Source organism: Temnothorax americanus, unplaced genomic scaffold (genome assembly GCF_048541705.1).
Source record: "Temnothorax americanus isolate GAGA-0224 unplaced genomic scaffold, ASM4854170v1 Scaffold32, whole genome shotgun sequence".
In the NCBI taxonomy this organism is placed as follows: Eukaryota; Metazoa; Arthropoda; class Insecta; order Hymenoptera; family Formicidae; genus Temnothorax; species Temnothorax americanus.
This window is the reverse complement of record NW_027509464.1, coordinates 2130268-2145237: the sequence shown is the minus strand read 5'-3', so window position 1 is coordinate 2145237 and position 14970 is coordinate 2130268. Positions and strand designations below refer to the sequence as shown.

Here is a 14970-nt window from a genome sequence, read left to right as displayed (position 1 = left end):
TTTAAAGTAACGGATTGTTTAGGATTTCCGTGAAATCGGTTTTAACAAACGCCATCCGTAAAAAGTCGATGTTAAAATGGCTCGTCAAGTCGGACGGCGTCTTTTTAATAAATTGAACCTTCGAAATGCGATTACGTGTAAACACCCTGTTTTAAGGGAGGAAGGGCACGCGAGGGGACGATGCCTCGTAACACGGCGCGAGGGCTTTCGTGAGTGACGGCAGATAGACAGCCGGAGACTTTGGAGTTTCCCGGGTGATGTTACGGGGGCGAACTCGAGGGTGACAGATGATTTAGCGCCGATATTCCCCGTGTCAATATAACATCGTAGACGGGGAATTACCCGCTCGAAGTGGGCCATACACGAATGTCCTCGTTTTCCCATCGTCCCGTTCCTAATCCAGATACAAGAGCGACGTGAGTTATATAATAACAATTTGATGTTAATTAAATTAATTTCCTTTCGTGCAGCACGTTAAAAAGCAACGCGTGAATGCTTCTAGAAACGATAGATACGACATATTTTAATATACCTATACCTTAACGTATACATATATTTATATATAATATAATCAAATTAAATAAATATGGTATAATTATAAATTTAATTAATATTGTATCCTTGTGTGTTTTTAATTTATATGTGTATAAATTTTTTCTCTCTCTTAGATTCTTTCTTTCTCAAAATTAATAAATAATGCATCGTTTGAAATACAAATTCCAAATGAATTAGGATCTCTCGCGGGAAATATTCCCACGTAAAAACATTTCGCTGCGCTGACAAGTTACGCTATATATTCATCCTATCGCGCTGTATGGGACCTGACGGACGCGAAATCCAGAACGAGAAATCGACCGACCGGCGGATGGACGATCGGTGTCGAATTTGATGAATCTAGTTTGTTAAACCGCGAGCGGGATTCGAGCCGGGCCGAGGGTGTGGGGTGGGGCTCGCGAGGGGTGTGGCGAGGGTAAGAAAAATGACCGGCCGGAAGAGGGAGATCCTTTACCGGTGGAATTCGAGTGTCAATCCATATCCCCCTTTTTCCTCCGATCCCTTTTATCCTCGGGGACTTGGTCATAGGCGGGCGAGGGCGGGCCGATAGGAAACGGAAAAGAAAAGTGGCGTCTGATCTCGGAAGAGGATGTAACGCGCGAGGAGTAACAAGATCGTGAAGGATGAAGACGAGAGCGAAATTACATCCGGGAAACCAGGCGACGTCATCGATATTGACACTTCGCCGTTTACTTATTGAATTCACTTTGACGCGCGCGTTGCTAAATATCTGAAATAAAATAAGCGAAATGAAATTGCAGACAGCGTGACGCGTTACGGGTCGTAATATCAAAATGGCTTAAAGTTTGTTTAAAATCTTGAGAATTATCATAAATCCTAAATTATATAGCATTATATATAACACACTATATATAAATCTTGATGTTTATAATAGATATATATTAATTCTTTATTTTTTTATATTCCCGCGATTGAATTTGCGCTTAAATTTTACGACAAAATAAATTCCGGCCTCAAAAGTGTATCGCGAAGACCAGATATATATTGCGAATCTCGTTGCGCGCCTCGCGAAGCGAGCTTGAATCAGGATCAAATGGAGATTCTCGGAGCCTGCCGCCGGGCGCGTCTAACATCCGCATCGATATTGCGGCGCGACGTCGAAGAGGGCAATTGATATCGGTGAATCCGATCCGGGGGTGCGTTTTCGAGCTTTGACGCGGGGGAAGATCATGGTGCGCGGGTTCGATGCATTCGCGTTAATCTCGATAACTCGATCACGTCTTTCTTCTCCTCGTTGTCTGTCCGGGATTGTTTCAGGCTCGATTTTCCGCCGAAATTGCGTACACTTCGACTCTCGCCTCGATTATACACTACGTTCTTCCGTTCTTTTTTTATTTTTTTTTTCGCCGACGAATACGCTGCTCGCGTACAACGCTTCCCCAACTCCGATCGGGATAGCTCTGTACATTATTATTATTTTTTGTAACGTGCAAACGCGTCTCGGAAAATGTAACCCGCGACAAAGTTCCTAATTCGTTTTTTATCAGTGCTGGGTGCTTTCGATAAGGACTTCTTATTCGCTGAGATTGGGCTCAAACTTTATAATCACCGTTCTTTGTAGCGCATTGTACACGCACGAATAATTGTCCTCGTCACTTTTTCTTAAAGATATCGTATCGGATATGATAAGCTCGCGGAGTTTGAGGGCCCTTCTATCGCCGATCCAAGCACTTTCCGCGCCCTATGCACGCTCGTCCCTTGCTGTCTCATGGGCGATGCAGACCGGCTCCGCGGAATTCTTTGAAAAACTACTTCGTAAAATTGGGGACGCGGCACGAGAAGGGAAGGAACGAGAGGCGGCCGAATGAATAATAAATACGGTTATCGTTTAGTTGATATTTTGAAGAGGGGGCGCGGACGGAAATTCCCCGCCTGCCTTTCCTCTCCTCGCCGAGGGATCGGAGTGAGAAAGGGATCAAAGCGGATCGGAGATGAAGGCCAGGGGAGATCCGTCCTCTCGTTACATTTCTGCGCTTCAATTGCTCGAGATAGCCCGGCCGCGAATCACACGGGCGGCGCGCGGCGTATCGATAGCGCAACAATATCAATCACAATATTATTAAACCTTTTAGTTTAATCATATTACCAGCATTGTTGCGAGCTCGGAATGTTTCATTGTTTCTCGCGGAGAAAACAATGAAACAATTCGCGAAAGAAGAGCGAATACAAAATGGAAATAGTTATAAAATCATTATAATGGATATATCATGACAATATCCGAACTTATTATAGCATTAAAGAAAATCATTAGGGATGTTGTGGATCAGTGGAATTTGAGCAAGATGAAAGAAACGCAATAAAATCCTGCCAAACATTTTGTTTTCATTGAAGTATAATATTGAAGAAAATCATTAGGGATGCTAGGTGAATAGAACTGCTTGGGCGAGATGAAAGAAACGCGTAAAGAGCTGCTGAACATTTCGTCTTTATTTTTTTCGGTATTATAGACTTATTAATATAGAGTTTTATATGTATAACTCTATATTAAATTTATGTGTATATAGTATTATTAAAAATGTATTAAATTATATCGACTATGTATCTTAATTCGTGAGCCTCGAGATCCATAACGAAAACGCATCGGGGGTAGTTTCGCTCTCTCCGGGGTATAGGATGGCCGGGCGATGGAGCGGCTAATAACGATAACGATGCCAGAAACGATAATAGAGTTGGGGGTTTCCGCGGTTTCCACGATTCTCCCAGGGCGCTGATTGCTGGAACTGGTGCGGCGCTCGGTTTCGCCGTCGGGATGCATGCGAATGCATTCAGGCATTCAGCGCGACGGCGGCGAACGCCGCCGTCTCTCGCCCGGCAATCGCTACCGCGCTGCCGCCCGCCGAAATGTAAACCCCCGATGCGCTAATTTAAATGCAGGACATCCCAACCCCAATCGAATCAGTCTGAGGTCAATTTTTATTTTACGTAACAAACCCGCCCCATCCTTCTCCTCTATCCGTTTAATTCTTGGAGCAATTTCCAGACAATCCTTTTTAAAAAATTAACATTTTAAATTTAAAGAAATATATTTGTTTCATAATTTTCTGGAAGTTGTATTCAAGAAGAAAAATACGTAATGTGGAAAAATACTAAAGTAACGAGATGAGAATAATTAAAAATGTAAATGTCCGTTAAGAGAAGAAAAGGAAAGTAGGGAACGTTAATGAAAGGAGGTCCAAGGGGCCTCCCCGTCGCCGTCGCCTCGGCCTCGGCGATGTATGCGCGCGAGCGCGGGCGCAGATGGAGGCCGTAACGAGTACACAATGCGATGCAAATTGGTTATAGACTCGGTATGCCGCGCCGGGCCAGTCAATCGCCCGGTCGGTTGCCTCCAGTCGCGGCGGTATCGCGCGATGGCATTACTAACATCGCTATTCTATTATGACGTTACGACTACCCGAGCAGCAGCAGCCCATTACGTTGCCGGCTCCCCCTCCCCCAGGCACTCGATTCGCGATAACTCGTTAACTATAGCGGTCATCGAGACTCTCGCCGGAGAGAGACAATACTGGAATGCCCGCCCGCGGCCGACTTCCCGATTGATTCTCGTTACACCGCGTTCGAACGAATCTCCCGCTTCAATTGGCGGTCCCAGGTTGGAAACTCGGCGCTTTTTAACGTCCCTGACGATACCCCCTTCGAGATATATCCTAATTGTAAAGCTCCGATAGTATATTATTTACATTCACAGCAATTTGGTATAAAAATAAATGAAAATTTTTTTAAAATCTTGGTATGAGAATATTAATGTCACGTTTGTGATATGAATCATCACGTTAATTAGAAAAAATTTACGGCTCTTTAATTAAGACGCAATGAGAAAATGTCGAATTCTATTGTTATCAAATGCAAAAAGTCAACACTTCTCGAGCATGCCAAATGTTACTCCAAATTTACTATTTTCTTTCTTTATCTCGGTTTATCATATTAATTTCCTTGAGAAATCTTTCTTGTAAAATTTCTTTGTATAATAGTCGTATAATTGCATTATAACTATATTTAAATATTAATATTAATTTAAAACATCAATATTTTTGAAGAACACGAAACTTATAATAACATATACAATTCAATATCATCTGAAAATTAAATTTATTTAATAACCAACACTAAATCTCCTTCGGAGTAATTACAAAATAATTTTCATGTTCTTATCATATTACTTGAGGTATTTTTAGCACATATAACTTTTGTTTGGTTATTTCTTTCATAATACACACTAACATGTTACGAATATACTGTATCAATTACAGGAACATTATCATATATGAAAAATAAAATATATATTATATAAAAAAATACATATAATGTATATATGTATGTATATGTTATATAAACGAAATATATGTTTGGTATAAAAAACGGAACGTGTATTTTAAATTACTAGGTGAAGCAATACTTTTTTTTAGCGGGCGGTCTATTATCTTCGTTGTCATCCAGATTGTATCTCTTTTTACTCGATGTATCTCTAGATGTACCACTGGTCGACTCTTGAATCTCATTAGCTCGCTCTTCATCGTCAGATTCATCTTCATCCTTAATGTGCAATAGAGAACTCATAGGCTCGTTGAAGGCAGAGAGCTTTATCGCGGTCATCCCGCTACGAAAAAGAGTTCAGCTTTTTATTTCTAACAGTCTAATTTCTTACAAACAAAAAAAACACGTGTTCTCATATTACGTACTTGTGTTTACGATAAAGCTCGTGGAATTGCTTGTAATTATTCAAATTGGCAAGCTTCTGTAGGAACTTTTCATCGTGGCTGATTATAATCAACTGGAAATTCTTCTGATGTTTTGCTCGCAACTCGACCACTCTGCAACACACATGCGTTACATTACGTCATTTATAGTTATTCAATTATTTTAATCAATTGTCCCCAACAAAAGTGCATACGTACTTAGTTAACGTATCCGCTAAACTGTTCGCGTTTTCTTCATCCAGATTTGTCGTTGGTTCATCTAACGCGAGAATGCCGCAATTCTTGCAGAACGTTTCTGCCAAAGCGAGTCTTATAATTATCGACGCCAATACCTATGAAAAATTCGGATATTAATTGTAATGTGTGTGCATTTCACTGATCATGTGCGCTAATTGCCCGAATACCAATTACCTTCTGTCCAGCACTGCAACGTCCTCTCATATCCATTTTACAACCGTGTTTAGTTTGAACCAATTTGTAGTTGTAGTTCCTTTTGTTGGCTCCCTGTTCTGTAGGTTCCGTGCAGATCTCTATGCTGCTTGTATCCGTGCCCTTGTAAACGTGCTTCCACAGCTTTCTCATTATCGTATTGACCGTCGACATACGCTCCTCGTGGTATTCGATCATCGCGGTATCCAATATTTTGTTGTAAGCTTTCAGATTAGTTATAGTATCTTCTTGAACCTAGTAAAAGAAATTATGCAAATCAGATTTAATATTCAAAATCACAATTAGCATTTTCAATCACTGTAACAAGCCGATATAAAAGATATTATAACGTATATTATATTTCGTATACAAAATAATACTTACTGTTAATTCAATGCACTTTTTAGTATAATTCTGACGAGCTGATCGGTATTCCTCTTTTCGTAATTCATGCGTGTACTGTTTGATTACTCTCTCCAACTCTTCCTGATTTCCCACCGCTACGTTCCTCTAAAAATGCGATTGAGCAAAAAAAAAAAAAAAAAAAAAAATCGTTAATTAATATTAAATATATAAATCTTAAAAACAAGTTATAACACGTTACTTACTTGTCGAAGTAATGTTTGCTTCTCGTTTTCCAATTGCTCCCATTTCTTCATCATTTCCTTATAATCCATATTTTTCAGTTTTTCGTTCAATTTTCTGTATTGCTCTCTCAAGGTTTCTAGCGTTTCCTTAATTTTACGTAGCGTCATATTGTCAAGTAACTCTCGCTTTTTAATTTCTTGAGAGGCAATGTCCTCCTTCAACTTGCTTATCGTTTGCTCTACGTCGTTTTTCTTGTCCATAAGTTCCGTTAGCGAGTTCTTGTAAGTCTCTATCTCGCGCTCGTAGTTTGCGAGTTTCTCGAGTACATTGCTATTGACAAAAGAATTGACCTCGTCCGATATTTTATCCAAATCAGACAAACGTTTGGCATTTTCGGACACTGATTTTCTATCGGCTTCTTGCTTTTGCCAGTTCTCAGTCTGTAAAAAAAAATATTTTCAACCTTTTACGTTCCAAATGTTCGCGTACGATATTCTTAATTTATTTTATTAACGATTATCCCATTCGTAGATATTATGAAAAGTAAAATTTGGATCGGTATTTATAAGTCAGATTTTATTTCTAGATCGTCTTAAGTAATATCTTAAGATGCTAACATGACTCTGATTGGTTTACGACATCTCAAGATTGTACTTAAGACAGTTTTTAACGTAAGAAACGACTATGAATACCTTGGTCTTCTCCAACTGCCGACTTCTGGAATCCAATTGAGTCTCAGCATGTGCCAAATCCTTCCGTAGTTTCTCCACCGTTTCTCCTACGGTAATTTCTCGCGCGTACAAGTCATCCTGCTTATCCTTCAAATGTTTCAATTTCTGCATATCAGAATGTATTTTTAATTGCTCCTCGTGTAAACCATTATACGTCGCTCTAGCGTCCTGCAATCTCTCGGTATGCTTGCTCAATTTGATTTGCAATGCATCAATATGATTACGAACTTCTTTAAGAGATGTTTTCAAGGACTCTCGCTGTGCCTGCGCTTCTTCTATAGTCCTTTCGGTCTTAACTCCTTTATACAGAAAGAAACATCAATTGATAATCATAAATTATTGAAATATCAAAACAACATTACCAGCATTGGCCATTTGAATTTCCAAGTTTCTAACTACTCTCTTCGATTGCTGTATTTCATCTATGCACCGATCCCAGAATTTAATATCACCGATCATATTTTTATACAGTAACAACTTCTTCTCAGGCTCTGCCTTCGACGCTTCTAGATCCTTAACGGCAATTTTTGACTGCGCCACGCCGTTCTTCATCTTCTTTAACTTTTCCCTAAATGAACGAAAAGTATATTAAAATTTATAACTTTTAAGTCTCAAGTTTTATTAATATAATATACAATTAAGCTCGCTCACTCTAATACTTTCAAGTCATTTTCTTCACATTGAATAACTTTTTCAACGATAGGTTTCAATTGCAACATATTATCATATTTTTCCTGCTCTGTCGCTAGTTCCCGCTCACACAACTTTAAACGATTAGGTTGATTGCGTATTATGTCGCTTTCGATTTCTTTTATTAAATCTGCAACTTTATTTTGCTCCTCAAAATTTCTATGACACAAAGGGCAACAAGGATCCTTAACGGATAATTTTTTGACATATTCCTTGTAGGCTGTAGCTTGATAAGCATAGATTCCTCTCTTGTCCTGAAGATCCTTTACTTTAGTAGATTGCAGTAACAAAGTCTCATCGAAATCTTTATAATCGCACACTGTAGATATCTTCTCTTTATCGTCTAAAAAAGAACAAAATTTTATGTTACAATTAATTAGAAAAATTTTATAATTTATTACGATTATAAAAAGTACATATATAGAATTTCTTACTGCGCAGTTCTATCGTCTTTTTCTTAATGTCGGATTCTATGTGCCGTACTGTTGTCTCAAGAGCAGTAGTTTTACGTTCTTGCGCTTGAATCTCTCGCGTTAACGAATTTGTTTCTTTTTCCTGAAATTTACGATCACAGTAAAATTTCACAAACACACAACATACATAAGTGAAAAATTAAAATCACACACCAATTTCTGATGAACACGTTCCAAAGTATCTTTCAATTTCGTTTCTTCTAATTCTTGAATATTTAACAATACTTTGATGCTATCTCCGTGCTTTTTCTTCAAATTCTCCAGCTCGTCTTCCTTAGCTTGTAATGCCGACTTTTTTAATTCGAATTCCGCCGTTAACGAGCTTAATTTATGCAAAGAAGAAATTTCGTCGTCGATCGCGCTTAAACTTGCTTCAATCTTATCCCTGGATTTTATCTTGTCTCCAATATCAGCTTTAACGGAATTTACATCCAGTGCGTTGCTAAGTTCGTCAATTCTTTGCTTTGCCGTTTGAAGTTTTTGTTCGAGGGACTTTAACTTATTTCCCGCTGCACCAATCTAAAGTAAAAAAAATCTATATAAATTACTTTTTTAGAAACTAAATATTTCTATTATAAGAATTCTTAATGAGATATTATTAACCTGTGTTATCTGCTTTCGAATTGCGTCTATTTCGTCTCTTATCTCTGTTACTTCGTTTTCTTTAAGAACTTTCTCCGATTCGATCTTCGAATAATTGCTACGCAGCTTATCAACTTCCTTCTGTAATTCTTTTTCCTCTCTTTGCATGGTCAATCTATTTTCCTCTACCTGTTTCTCTAATGTCCGCATCTTTTCTTCCAATCTTTTTGTACGAGCCTTCACCTCTGCACAAAAAATTTTTGCATGATTTAGCAATACAGAAAGAAAAAGAATGAAGCAATTTAATTTCGACAAATTACTTGAAATTGAGTTTATAAGTACCTATTTCAGATACATCTGATTCCACCGCATCAAAATTCCAAGCTTTCAGTGCGTCATTTAGCAATTGATTGCGACGAACCATTCTTTTTTCATGATCTTTTACTTGTTGTTTCAATGTGCCTACCGTTTCCCTTCGCGTCGCTAAAATATTCGAGATCCTATTTCCCTTCTCGGAGATACCTTTGACCTCGGCTTCATTCTGGAAGCAATAAACCAATATGTAATATATATACGAAGATACTAATAGCCATAGTATCTATTTATATGTACAAAGATACTAGTAGCCATAGAATTTATTTATACCTCTGTAATTTCGAAGTTTTTTTCCTTCAGTGTAGAGTCATATGATCCCACGAGCTCCTTTAATTCCTCTGTCGGCCCATCAAAGATGTTTTTTATGGTTTCCTTCAGTTTGTCGTATCGATCCTTATGCATATTGTATTCCATCTTCTTTTTCTCTGGAGAAAAAGAAAAGAACGGTTTTGTCTCGTTATCTGTATATTAACGAATTTTTGTTTAACTTACCTTCCTCGCTCTGGACATTCTTATATTCCGAATGAGATTGCTGCACTTCTTCAAGCTTTTGTTTCACAGGGTCGAGTTGTTTATCAATATCGCTTATTTTCTCCTTTGCGGTATCCAACCTTTTCTTTTGATCCTTGAGTTTATTCTCTTTATCCTCTACTTCGGCTACTAATACTTTGAAAGTCTTTTTCTCTGCCGTTAGACTTCGAATATCGCTTTGTAACTCTTTTTGAAGCTTTAAAATAGTATCCAAGGCTTTGCTGTATCTAGTACTGTTAAATATATCGTCAAATCTCTGCTTTAACGTTTGCCCTGAGTCAAATGGCCAATTAAGCTCGTCTTGGTGGCAAAATATGACATAATTCAGGATCGATTTTGAAACGCCCAACGCCACACCAATTTCCTCATCAACGTTGGCACATCGACTGGTTATCGAGGCTTTCTGATAGGCAAATAAAATAATTGAAATAAAAGAATTCGAATAAAACAATCTACAAAACTAGACAGTAAATATTCCAAAGCAGACCATTCACCTTTTTCTTATCTCTGCTTATTGTAGTCAAAGTACTGTCGAGAGTTTTAAAATTATTCCTTTTCCCTCCTTTCGACAACTCAATTGTTCTGGCTACTATATAGCTTTTACCTTCAGAATCGACTATTTCAGCCTTGACCATGCCTCTCACCTACGACAACGAATCTGTCTTTATTCCTAACACCCTTTAGAATATTTAAATAATAAGAGATACTTTATGATCACAAAAGTAAAAAATCACAAAAGATAGAAGGCTCACTCAAGCCGGATAATTGAAGATTTAATATGTATTTTAAAAGAGCAATAATGGTTCCAATCTAAATTCTTATATATCCAAATTATTTGATTATCTAAAACATTATATGCAAAGGATAAAGTAAATATAAGAGGCAAGTAAGATCCAACGCCAAATGTGAAACAAAAGTTATATTATATAGTAAGGTAAATCTCTTAAAATAACAATTACAAATGTTTCGAGCATAAAGTTTGGACTCTCCTCAGTCATAATGCTAGAGTAGAATAACTGCATTCATAATTTTGCACACACTGAAGACGGTCTAAACTTTAAGACTAAAATGTTTGTAATTATAATTTTAAGTGATTTATCTTACCGCGTAATATAACTTTTGCTTTACCATCGACGTTGGTTCTTACTTGTTTCTTATATTTAATTTGATTGTACATCTCTTTGATTGTATATCTGAAGAGCTTCAATTTTTGTATAATTATATATTATATATATAAAAAATTATGAATATATCACTTAATATATATATATATAAATATCGCAAGCATAATGCAACCGAGAGAGTAGACAAATATACAAACAGTATGTAATAAACATTCTATGTATAATTGCAGCTGCCGTACCGAGCCGGTCGTCGTCAGCATGGGATCATGTATGAAGGACTTCCCTTTTTCCGAGCCCGGTGGAAACTCGCTGGTCATAGCATACTTGAGTGCCTCTATGATGGTCGTCTTCCCCGTGCCGTTTGGGCCCAGGATAAGAGTCAACGGGCAGGAGAAGCGTATCAACGCGTCATCGTTATCGTCGCCGAAATTACGTATGCCGCGAACCGACAATCGCCGTATTTTGGACATGTTGGTCGGCGGTTGCCTTCCCTAATCGAGCGGCGCAGTTCAGCCGCGCCCGATATATCCTTCGAAATGGCCTCTGACGCGATTCCCCGTTCCTGCAATTAGAATCGACGTTCGTTTTACGTCTAATCGGACGTTGAGGTGACGACTGACGACACACGCGCGAGAAGTGGAAAACGATTTTACAAGTGTGCGAGAAACGACTCCCGAAGGTTCGAAGGTGCTCGAGATAAAACGCGCCAAATGCATACGCATCAGCACGAAGCACGTGTGAAAATCTATAGCATACGTTACGTGAACTATAGATTGTCAGCCTTGTCGGCTAGATTTTGGAACGCGCTTAAATGTGTTCGTTTGTCCTCCACTTCCGACCGTCTCGTCCTCATTTGTCGAATTCAGAGAAAAACCCTTTTTCGTCAATTTTCGTGAGTTGCATTTTCCGACGCGCCGCCTGAGAAAGTGCAACTCAACTACGTCGTTTCGCTCGGTAACCGCAAGAAAACAAGGACTCTTGAGAAAATGAAAAAGAACAGAGAGGACCAGTCTCTCTCTCTTTAATAACACATCCACGGACGATTACGTCATTTCCGACCCGGCGTTCCGCGGCCTATTCAGCCCCCGCCTCCGATGCTGCGTGCTATTCCGCGCGGTCGTCCGAGTCTCCTGTTCCGACGAGGAGGCCACAGTTTTCAAATTGTCTTGACAAAATGATAGACTTTCGCATGAATTCGGGGAGTGCCGACGCCGACAATGGGGGATACGGCAACACCAATATACCGGGTAAGTGAAAGGGTCTCGAGTACCGCACGGATATATTTTTGGAGCCGTTCCAAACTTTTTCATCGCGCAGTCTTGTCTTGTCGACCTTTTTCTTTCCTTCGTGAATAACGGAGTTTCTTTGGACATTGATAAGCGGGGCGTCGACTGCGATATAATTATGTATCGCCTAAAATTGTATCGCGGATGATCGTTCGCTCATTTGATTATTTGAGCCCACAACGAGGTGCGTTCCTAACCTCCTTATTGTGCCTACGAATCTACGGTCATAGTTTCTTTTTTTAAATATCAATGACAATTATAATTATAAGACTGTCGAGAAGGTATATATTGCGTCAATGTAAGTCGATGAAGAATGAAGGCCGGCACCTGTTTCAGAAAAGTAAAAATAATCTTTCTCTTTACATAAAAGATGCGTGCGAGAGCAGTTTAAGGTACTTAGTCGTCTCGTCGGGGCATGTATTAGATAAAGTTTTCGATTTCGGATTTTATATCAAATTATATGATCAGCTTCGCGGTCGATTTTTTCTGTGGCTCCTTACCGACTATTTACTCTAGAAAATCGATCTCGAAAATCACAACGTTTGCATTACTTCACACAGACGGCCAGAAAAAGAAGGCTCTATCACGGTTTCAATCACATATTTTCGCATTTTTCGATTAGATGAAGGGAGAAAAAAACATTGCTTTTTGTACATTAGATTTCGAAGAATCCGATGCGATTATAAAATATATAGTTTGCCGGAGATTTCGCTGCTAATTTTTTATGACTAGCACGTAGCGAGACGCCTACCTTAAATAATAATTGCAGTTGATGAGATACAGACGTATTATGAAGGATAAATAAGTTCACATTTTACGTTGCTTATACGTTAAGATACTTTTAATTTTATTTTTTTAGTCACCTCGCAACAGGGTTTGGCTTCGCTCAGCCCATATTTGAATTTTGACCCGTCGTACCTTCCCGTCAGTCAGCCGGAATTTATATTTCCCGACGGCGCCGTGAAGCAGAGGGGCCGCTTCGAGTTAGCTTTCAGTCAAATTGGAGCTGCGTGCATAGCTGGGGCAGGGATCGGCGGCGCGTCGGGTTTGTACAGAGGCATCAAGGCAACGTCTATCGCTGGCGAGACAGGCAAACTCAGGAGAACACAGTGCGTTTTCGTCTTTTGCATTCCTGTCTTTTGACGACTTAAAAAATTGTACATTGTGTTGTATCTTTTCCTTCTAGATTGATCAATTATGTTATGAAGGGTGGTGCCAGTATGGCAAATTCGCTCGGTGTGATAATGATAATGTATACCTGCGCTGGAATAGGTCTGACTTGGTTAAGAGGAACCGATGACAGTTTGAATACGGTAGCTGCAGCTGCCACGAGCGCTGCGATATTTAGATCGCCTGGTATGAAGCGTGATCCTGTGCATGTACATGTTATTGAATTTATTAGAATAAAGTATGACACGTATTGATTTTTATTTTAGCCGGGATCAGGAAAGCCGGTATCGCCGGTGCTGTCGCGGCAGGAGTTGCAGTGATGTACTGTGCCTGGAATAACGGAGGCTTACCGTTGCATCGTGTGAATAGATGGAAACATGCGGCGTAAGAGTGTGTACATATTTTAGCAAAAGGTTTAGCTAAATTACAATTATTTCAAATATTTTTGCCGTATATTTCATTGCTGCTACTGCTGCAGCAGTCAGTCACATAGACACACGGCATTGGTATAATGTTTAAAAAGTTGGATTTTACAAATTTACAAGCTACATTTATATATCTAAAAGGTACCGCGATTAGAGCACATACTAAAAACATGTATATTATTTAAAATGTTGAGATTTGAAGTAAAATTATATAGAAAGATATAATTTACAAAATGCTGTCTAACTGAATTTAGGTAATGCAACGTGAAATTAAAATGTACAAATGTTCATTCATTAAGAGTTTCATTTACTTCTGTTGATACTGGTGTCTTCTCTATAGAATTTTATAGTTTTAATATACATATACATATATACATATTTTTAGTATATGTATATATTTAAATATATACATATACTAAATAATACAAACTATATATATATGTATGATAAATAAATATATATAGGCTCTACATTGCGTAAAAGTATTTTAAGCAGGAACTTATAATTGAATTCTAAAAATAGATCATTATTAAATTCAATAAGAGGTTAGATAACTATAAGGTAATTTAAATTGATCAAATATTAGACTTAATACTGTTACTAATTTATGATATTTATCACTGCATACATTAAATTTTATAATTTAAAATATATAATAAGAACAATATTTTATATGATTTATATATTAAATGTTATTATTGAATAATGCGATAATTTAAAATTTTGTTGATTGAGATCGAGATTTATAACTGTTACTATACATAACTACATAACAATATCTTTTTACACAGTAAAGAATATCGTTATTGTATGAAAAATATGTATAATACACATGTATAACACACACATTAGATTAATAATAGTGAAGTGAAATGATTTGAGAATTTTATTTGCTCAAATTTAGAGAAATCTCCCTTGTCTCCAATTCATTCAGTACGGCGCTTTTACAAATAAATTGTTTTCCATGACATGAACGTGAACTGAGCCCAAGCTTCTATTTTTGCAAGTTAGTTTCAACGCGCTATAAACGAGGTGTAAAGTGGCAGTTAATTTCGCACAGGAGTTCCAAGTTTAGCAAATATTCTAATGTTATTTCTCGTTCTTTCTTTTTGCAGGTTATAACAAATTGACCTTCATAAAAGACCTCATAAAAGATCTCCGATGCGTTTTCATACCTTCACGTTACCTTGTACATAGAAAAACTTATCGACGCAAATAAATTATTAAAGGAATCTTAGAACAAATAAATTATTGAAGCCAACACCGCATGTGTACCTTTAAATAAACGGACTG

At 38.0% G+C, this 14970-nt stretch overlaps 2 protein-coding genes across 4 annotated transcripts; one reads left to right on the top strand and one right to left on the bottom strand.

Moving 5' to 3' along the window:
• Window positions 1–4648: 4648 nt before the first annotated feature.
• On the bottom strand, window positions 4649–11590 carry Rad50 (DNA repair protein rad50). The gene is made up of 18 exons (XM_077413108.1): window positions 11450–11590; window positions 11036–11358; window positions 10167–10316; window positions 9634–10075; window positions 9412–9566; window positions 9109–9307; window positions 8788–9011; window positions 8338–8703; window positions 8146–8266; window positions 7673–8054; window positions 7384–7589; window positions 6983–7320; window positions 6311–6730; window positions 6087–6212; window positions 5685–5957; window positions 5472–5605; window positions 5256–5387; window positions 4649–5173 (listed from the first exon to the last, which is right to left on the bottom strand). Exons 2-18 carry the CDS (start codon window positions 11264–11266, stop codon window positions 4957–4959), a joined length of 4116 nt encoding a protein of 1371 aa, XP_077269234.1. The 5' UTR covers window positions 11267–11358; window positions 11450–11590; the 3' UTR covers window positions 4649–4956.
• Window positions 11591–11847: 257 nt separating this feature from the next.
• Window positions 11848–14906, top strand: Tim23 (translocase of inner mitochondrial membrane 23). Of its 3 annotated transcripts, XR_013257983.1 has the most exons (6): window positions 11853–12043; window positions 12942–13191; window positions 13269–13438; window positions 13519–13642; window positions 14582–14683; window positions 14793–14906. XR_013257983.1 is itself a non-coding variant. In XM_077413130.1 (5 exons), exons 1-5 carry the CDS (start codon window positions 11971–11973, stop codon window positions 14797–14799), a joined length of 618 nt encoding a protein of 205 aa, XP_077269256.1. In that variant the 5' UTR covers window positions 11848–11970; the 3' UTR covers window positions 14800–14906. The 3 variants fall into 3 exon arrangements, 2 of the variants coding, with proteins under 2 accessions (XP_077269256.1, XP_077269255.1); XM_077413130.1 differs by lacking the exon at window positions 14582–14683 and having other exon boundaries at window positions 11848–12043; window positions 13519–13636; XM_077413129.1 differs by lacking the exon at window positions 14582–14683.
• Window positions 14907–14970: the final 64 nt, after the last annotated feature.

Excerpts from the sequence above, each read along its gene's own strand:
- Rad50 (XM_077413108.1), bottom strand. The coding sequence starts at position 11,266 with ATGTCCAAAATACGGCGATTGTCGGTTCGCGGCATACGTAATTTCGGC. Across the intron at positions 8,055-8,145 it reads AAAGACGATAGAACTGCGCA|ACGATAAAGAGAAGATATCT; the intron begins GTAAGAAATTCT and ends GTTCTTTTTTAG. Across the intron at positions 6,731-6,982 it reads GGCAGTTGGAGAAGACCAAG|ACTGAGAACTGGCAAAAGCA; the intron begins GTATTCATAGTC and ends TTTTTTTTACAG.
- Tim23 (XM_077413130.1), top strand. The coding sequence starts at position 11,971 with ATGATAGACTTTCGCATGAATTCGGGGAGTGCCGACGCCGACAATGGG. Across the intron at positions 12,044-12,941 it reads CGGCAACACCAATATACCGG|TCACCTCGCAACAGGGTTTG; the intron begins GTAAGTGAAAGG and ends TTATTTTTTTAG. Across the intron at positions 13,439-13,518 it reads TGCGATATTTAGATCGCCTG|CCGGGATCAGGAAAGCCGGT; the intron begins GTATGAAGCGTG and ends TTTTTATTTTAG.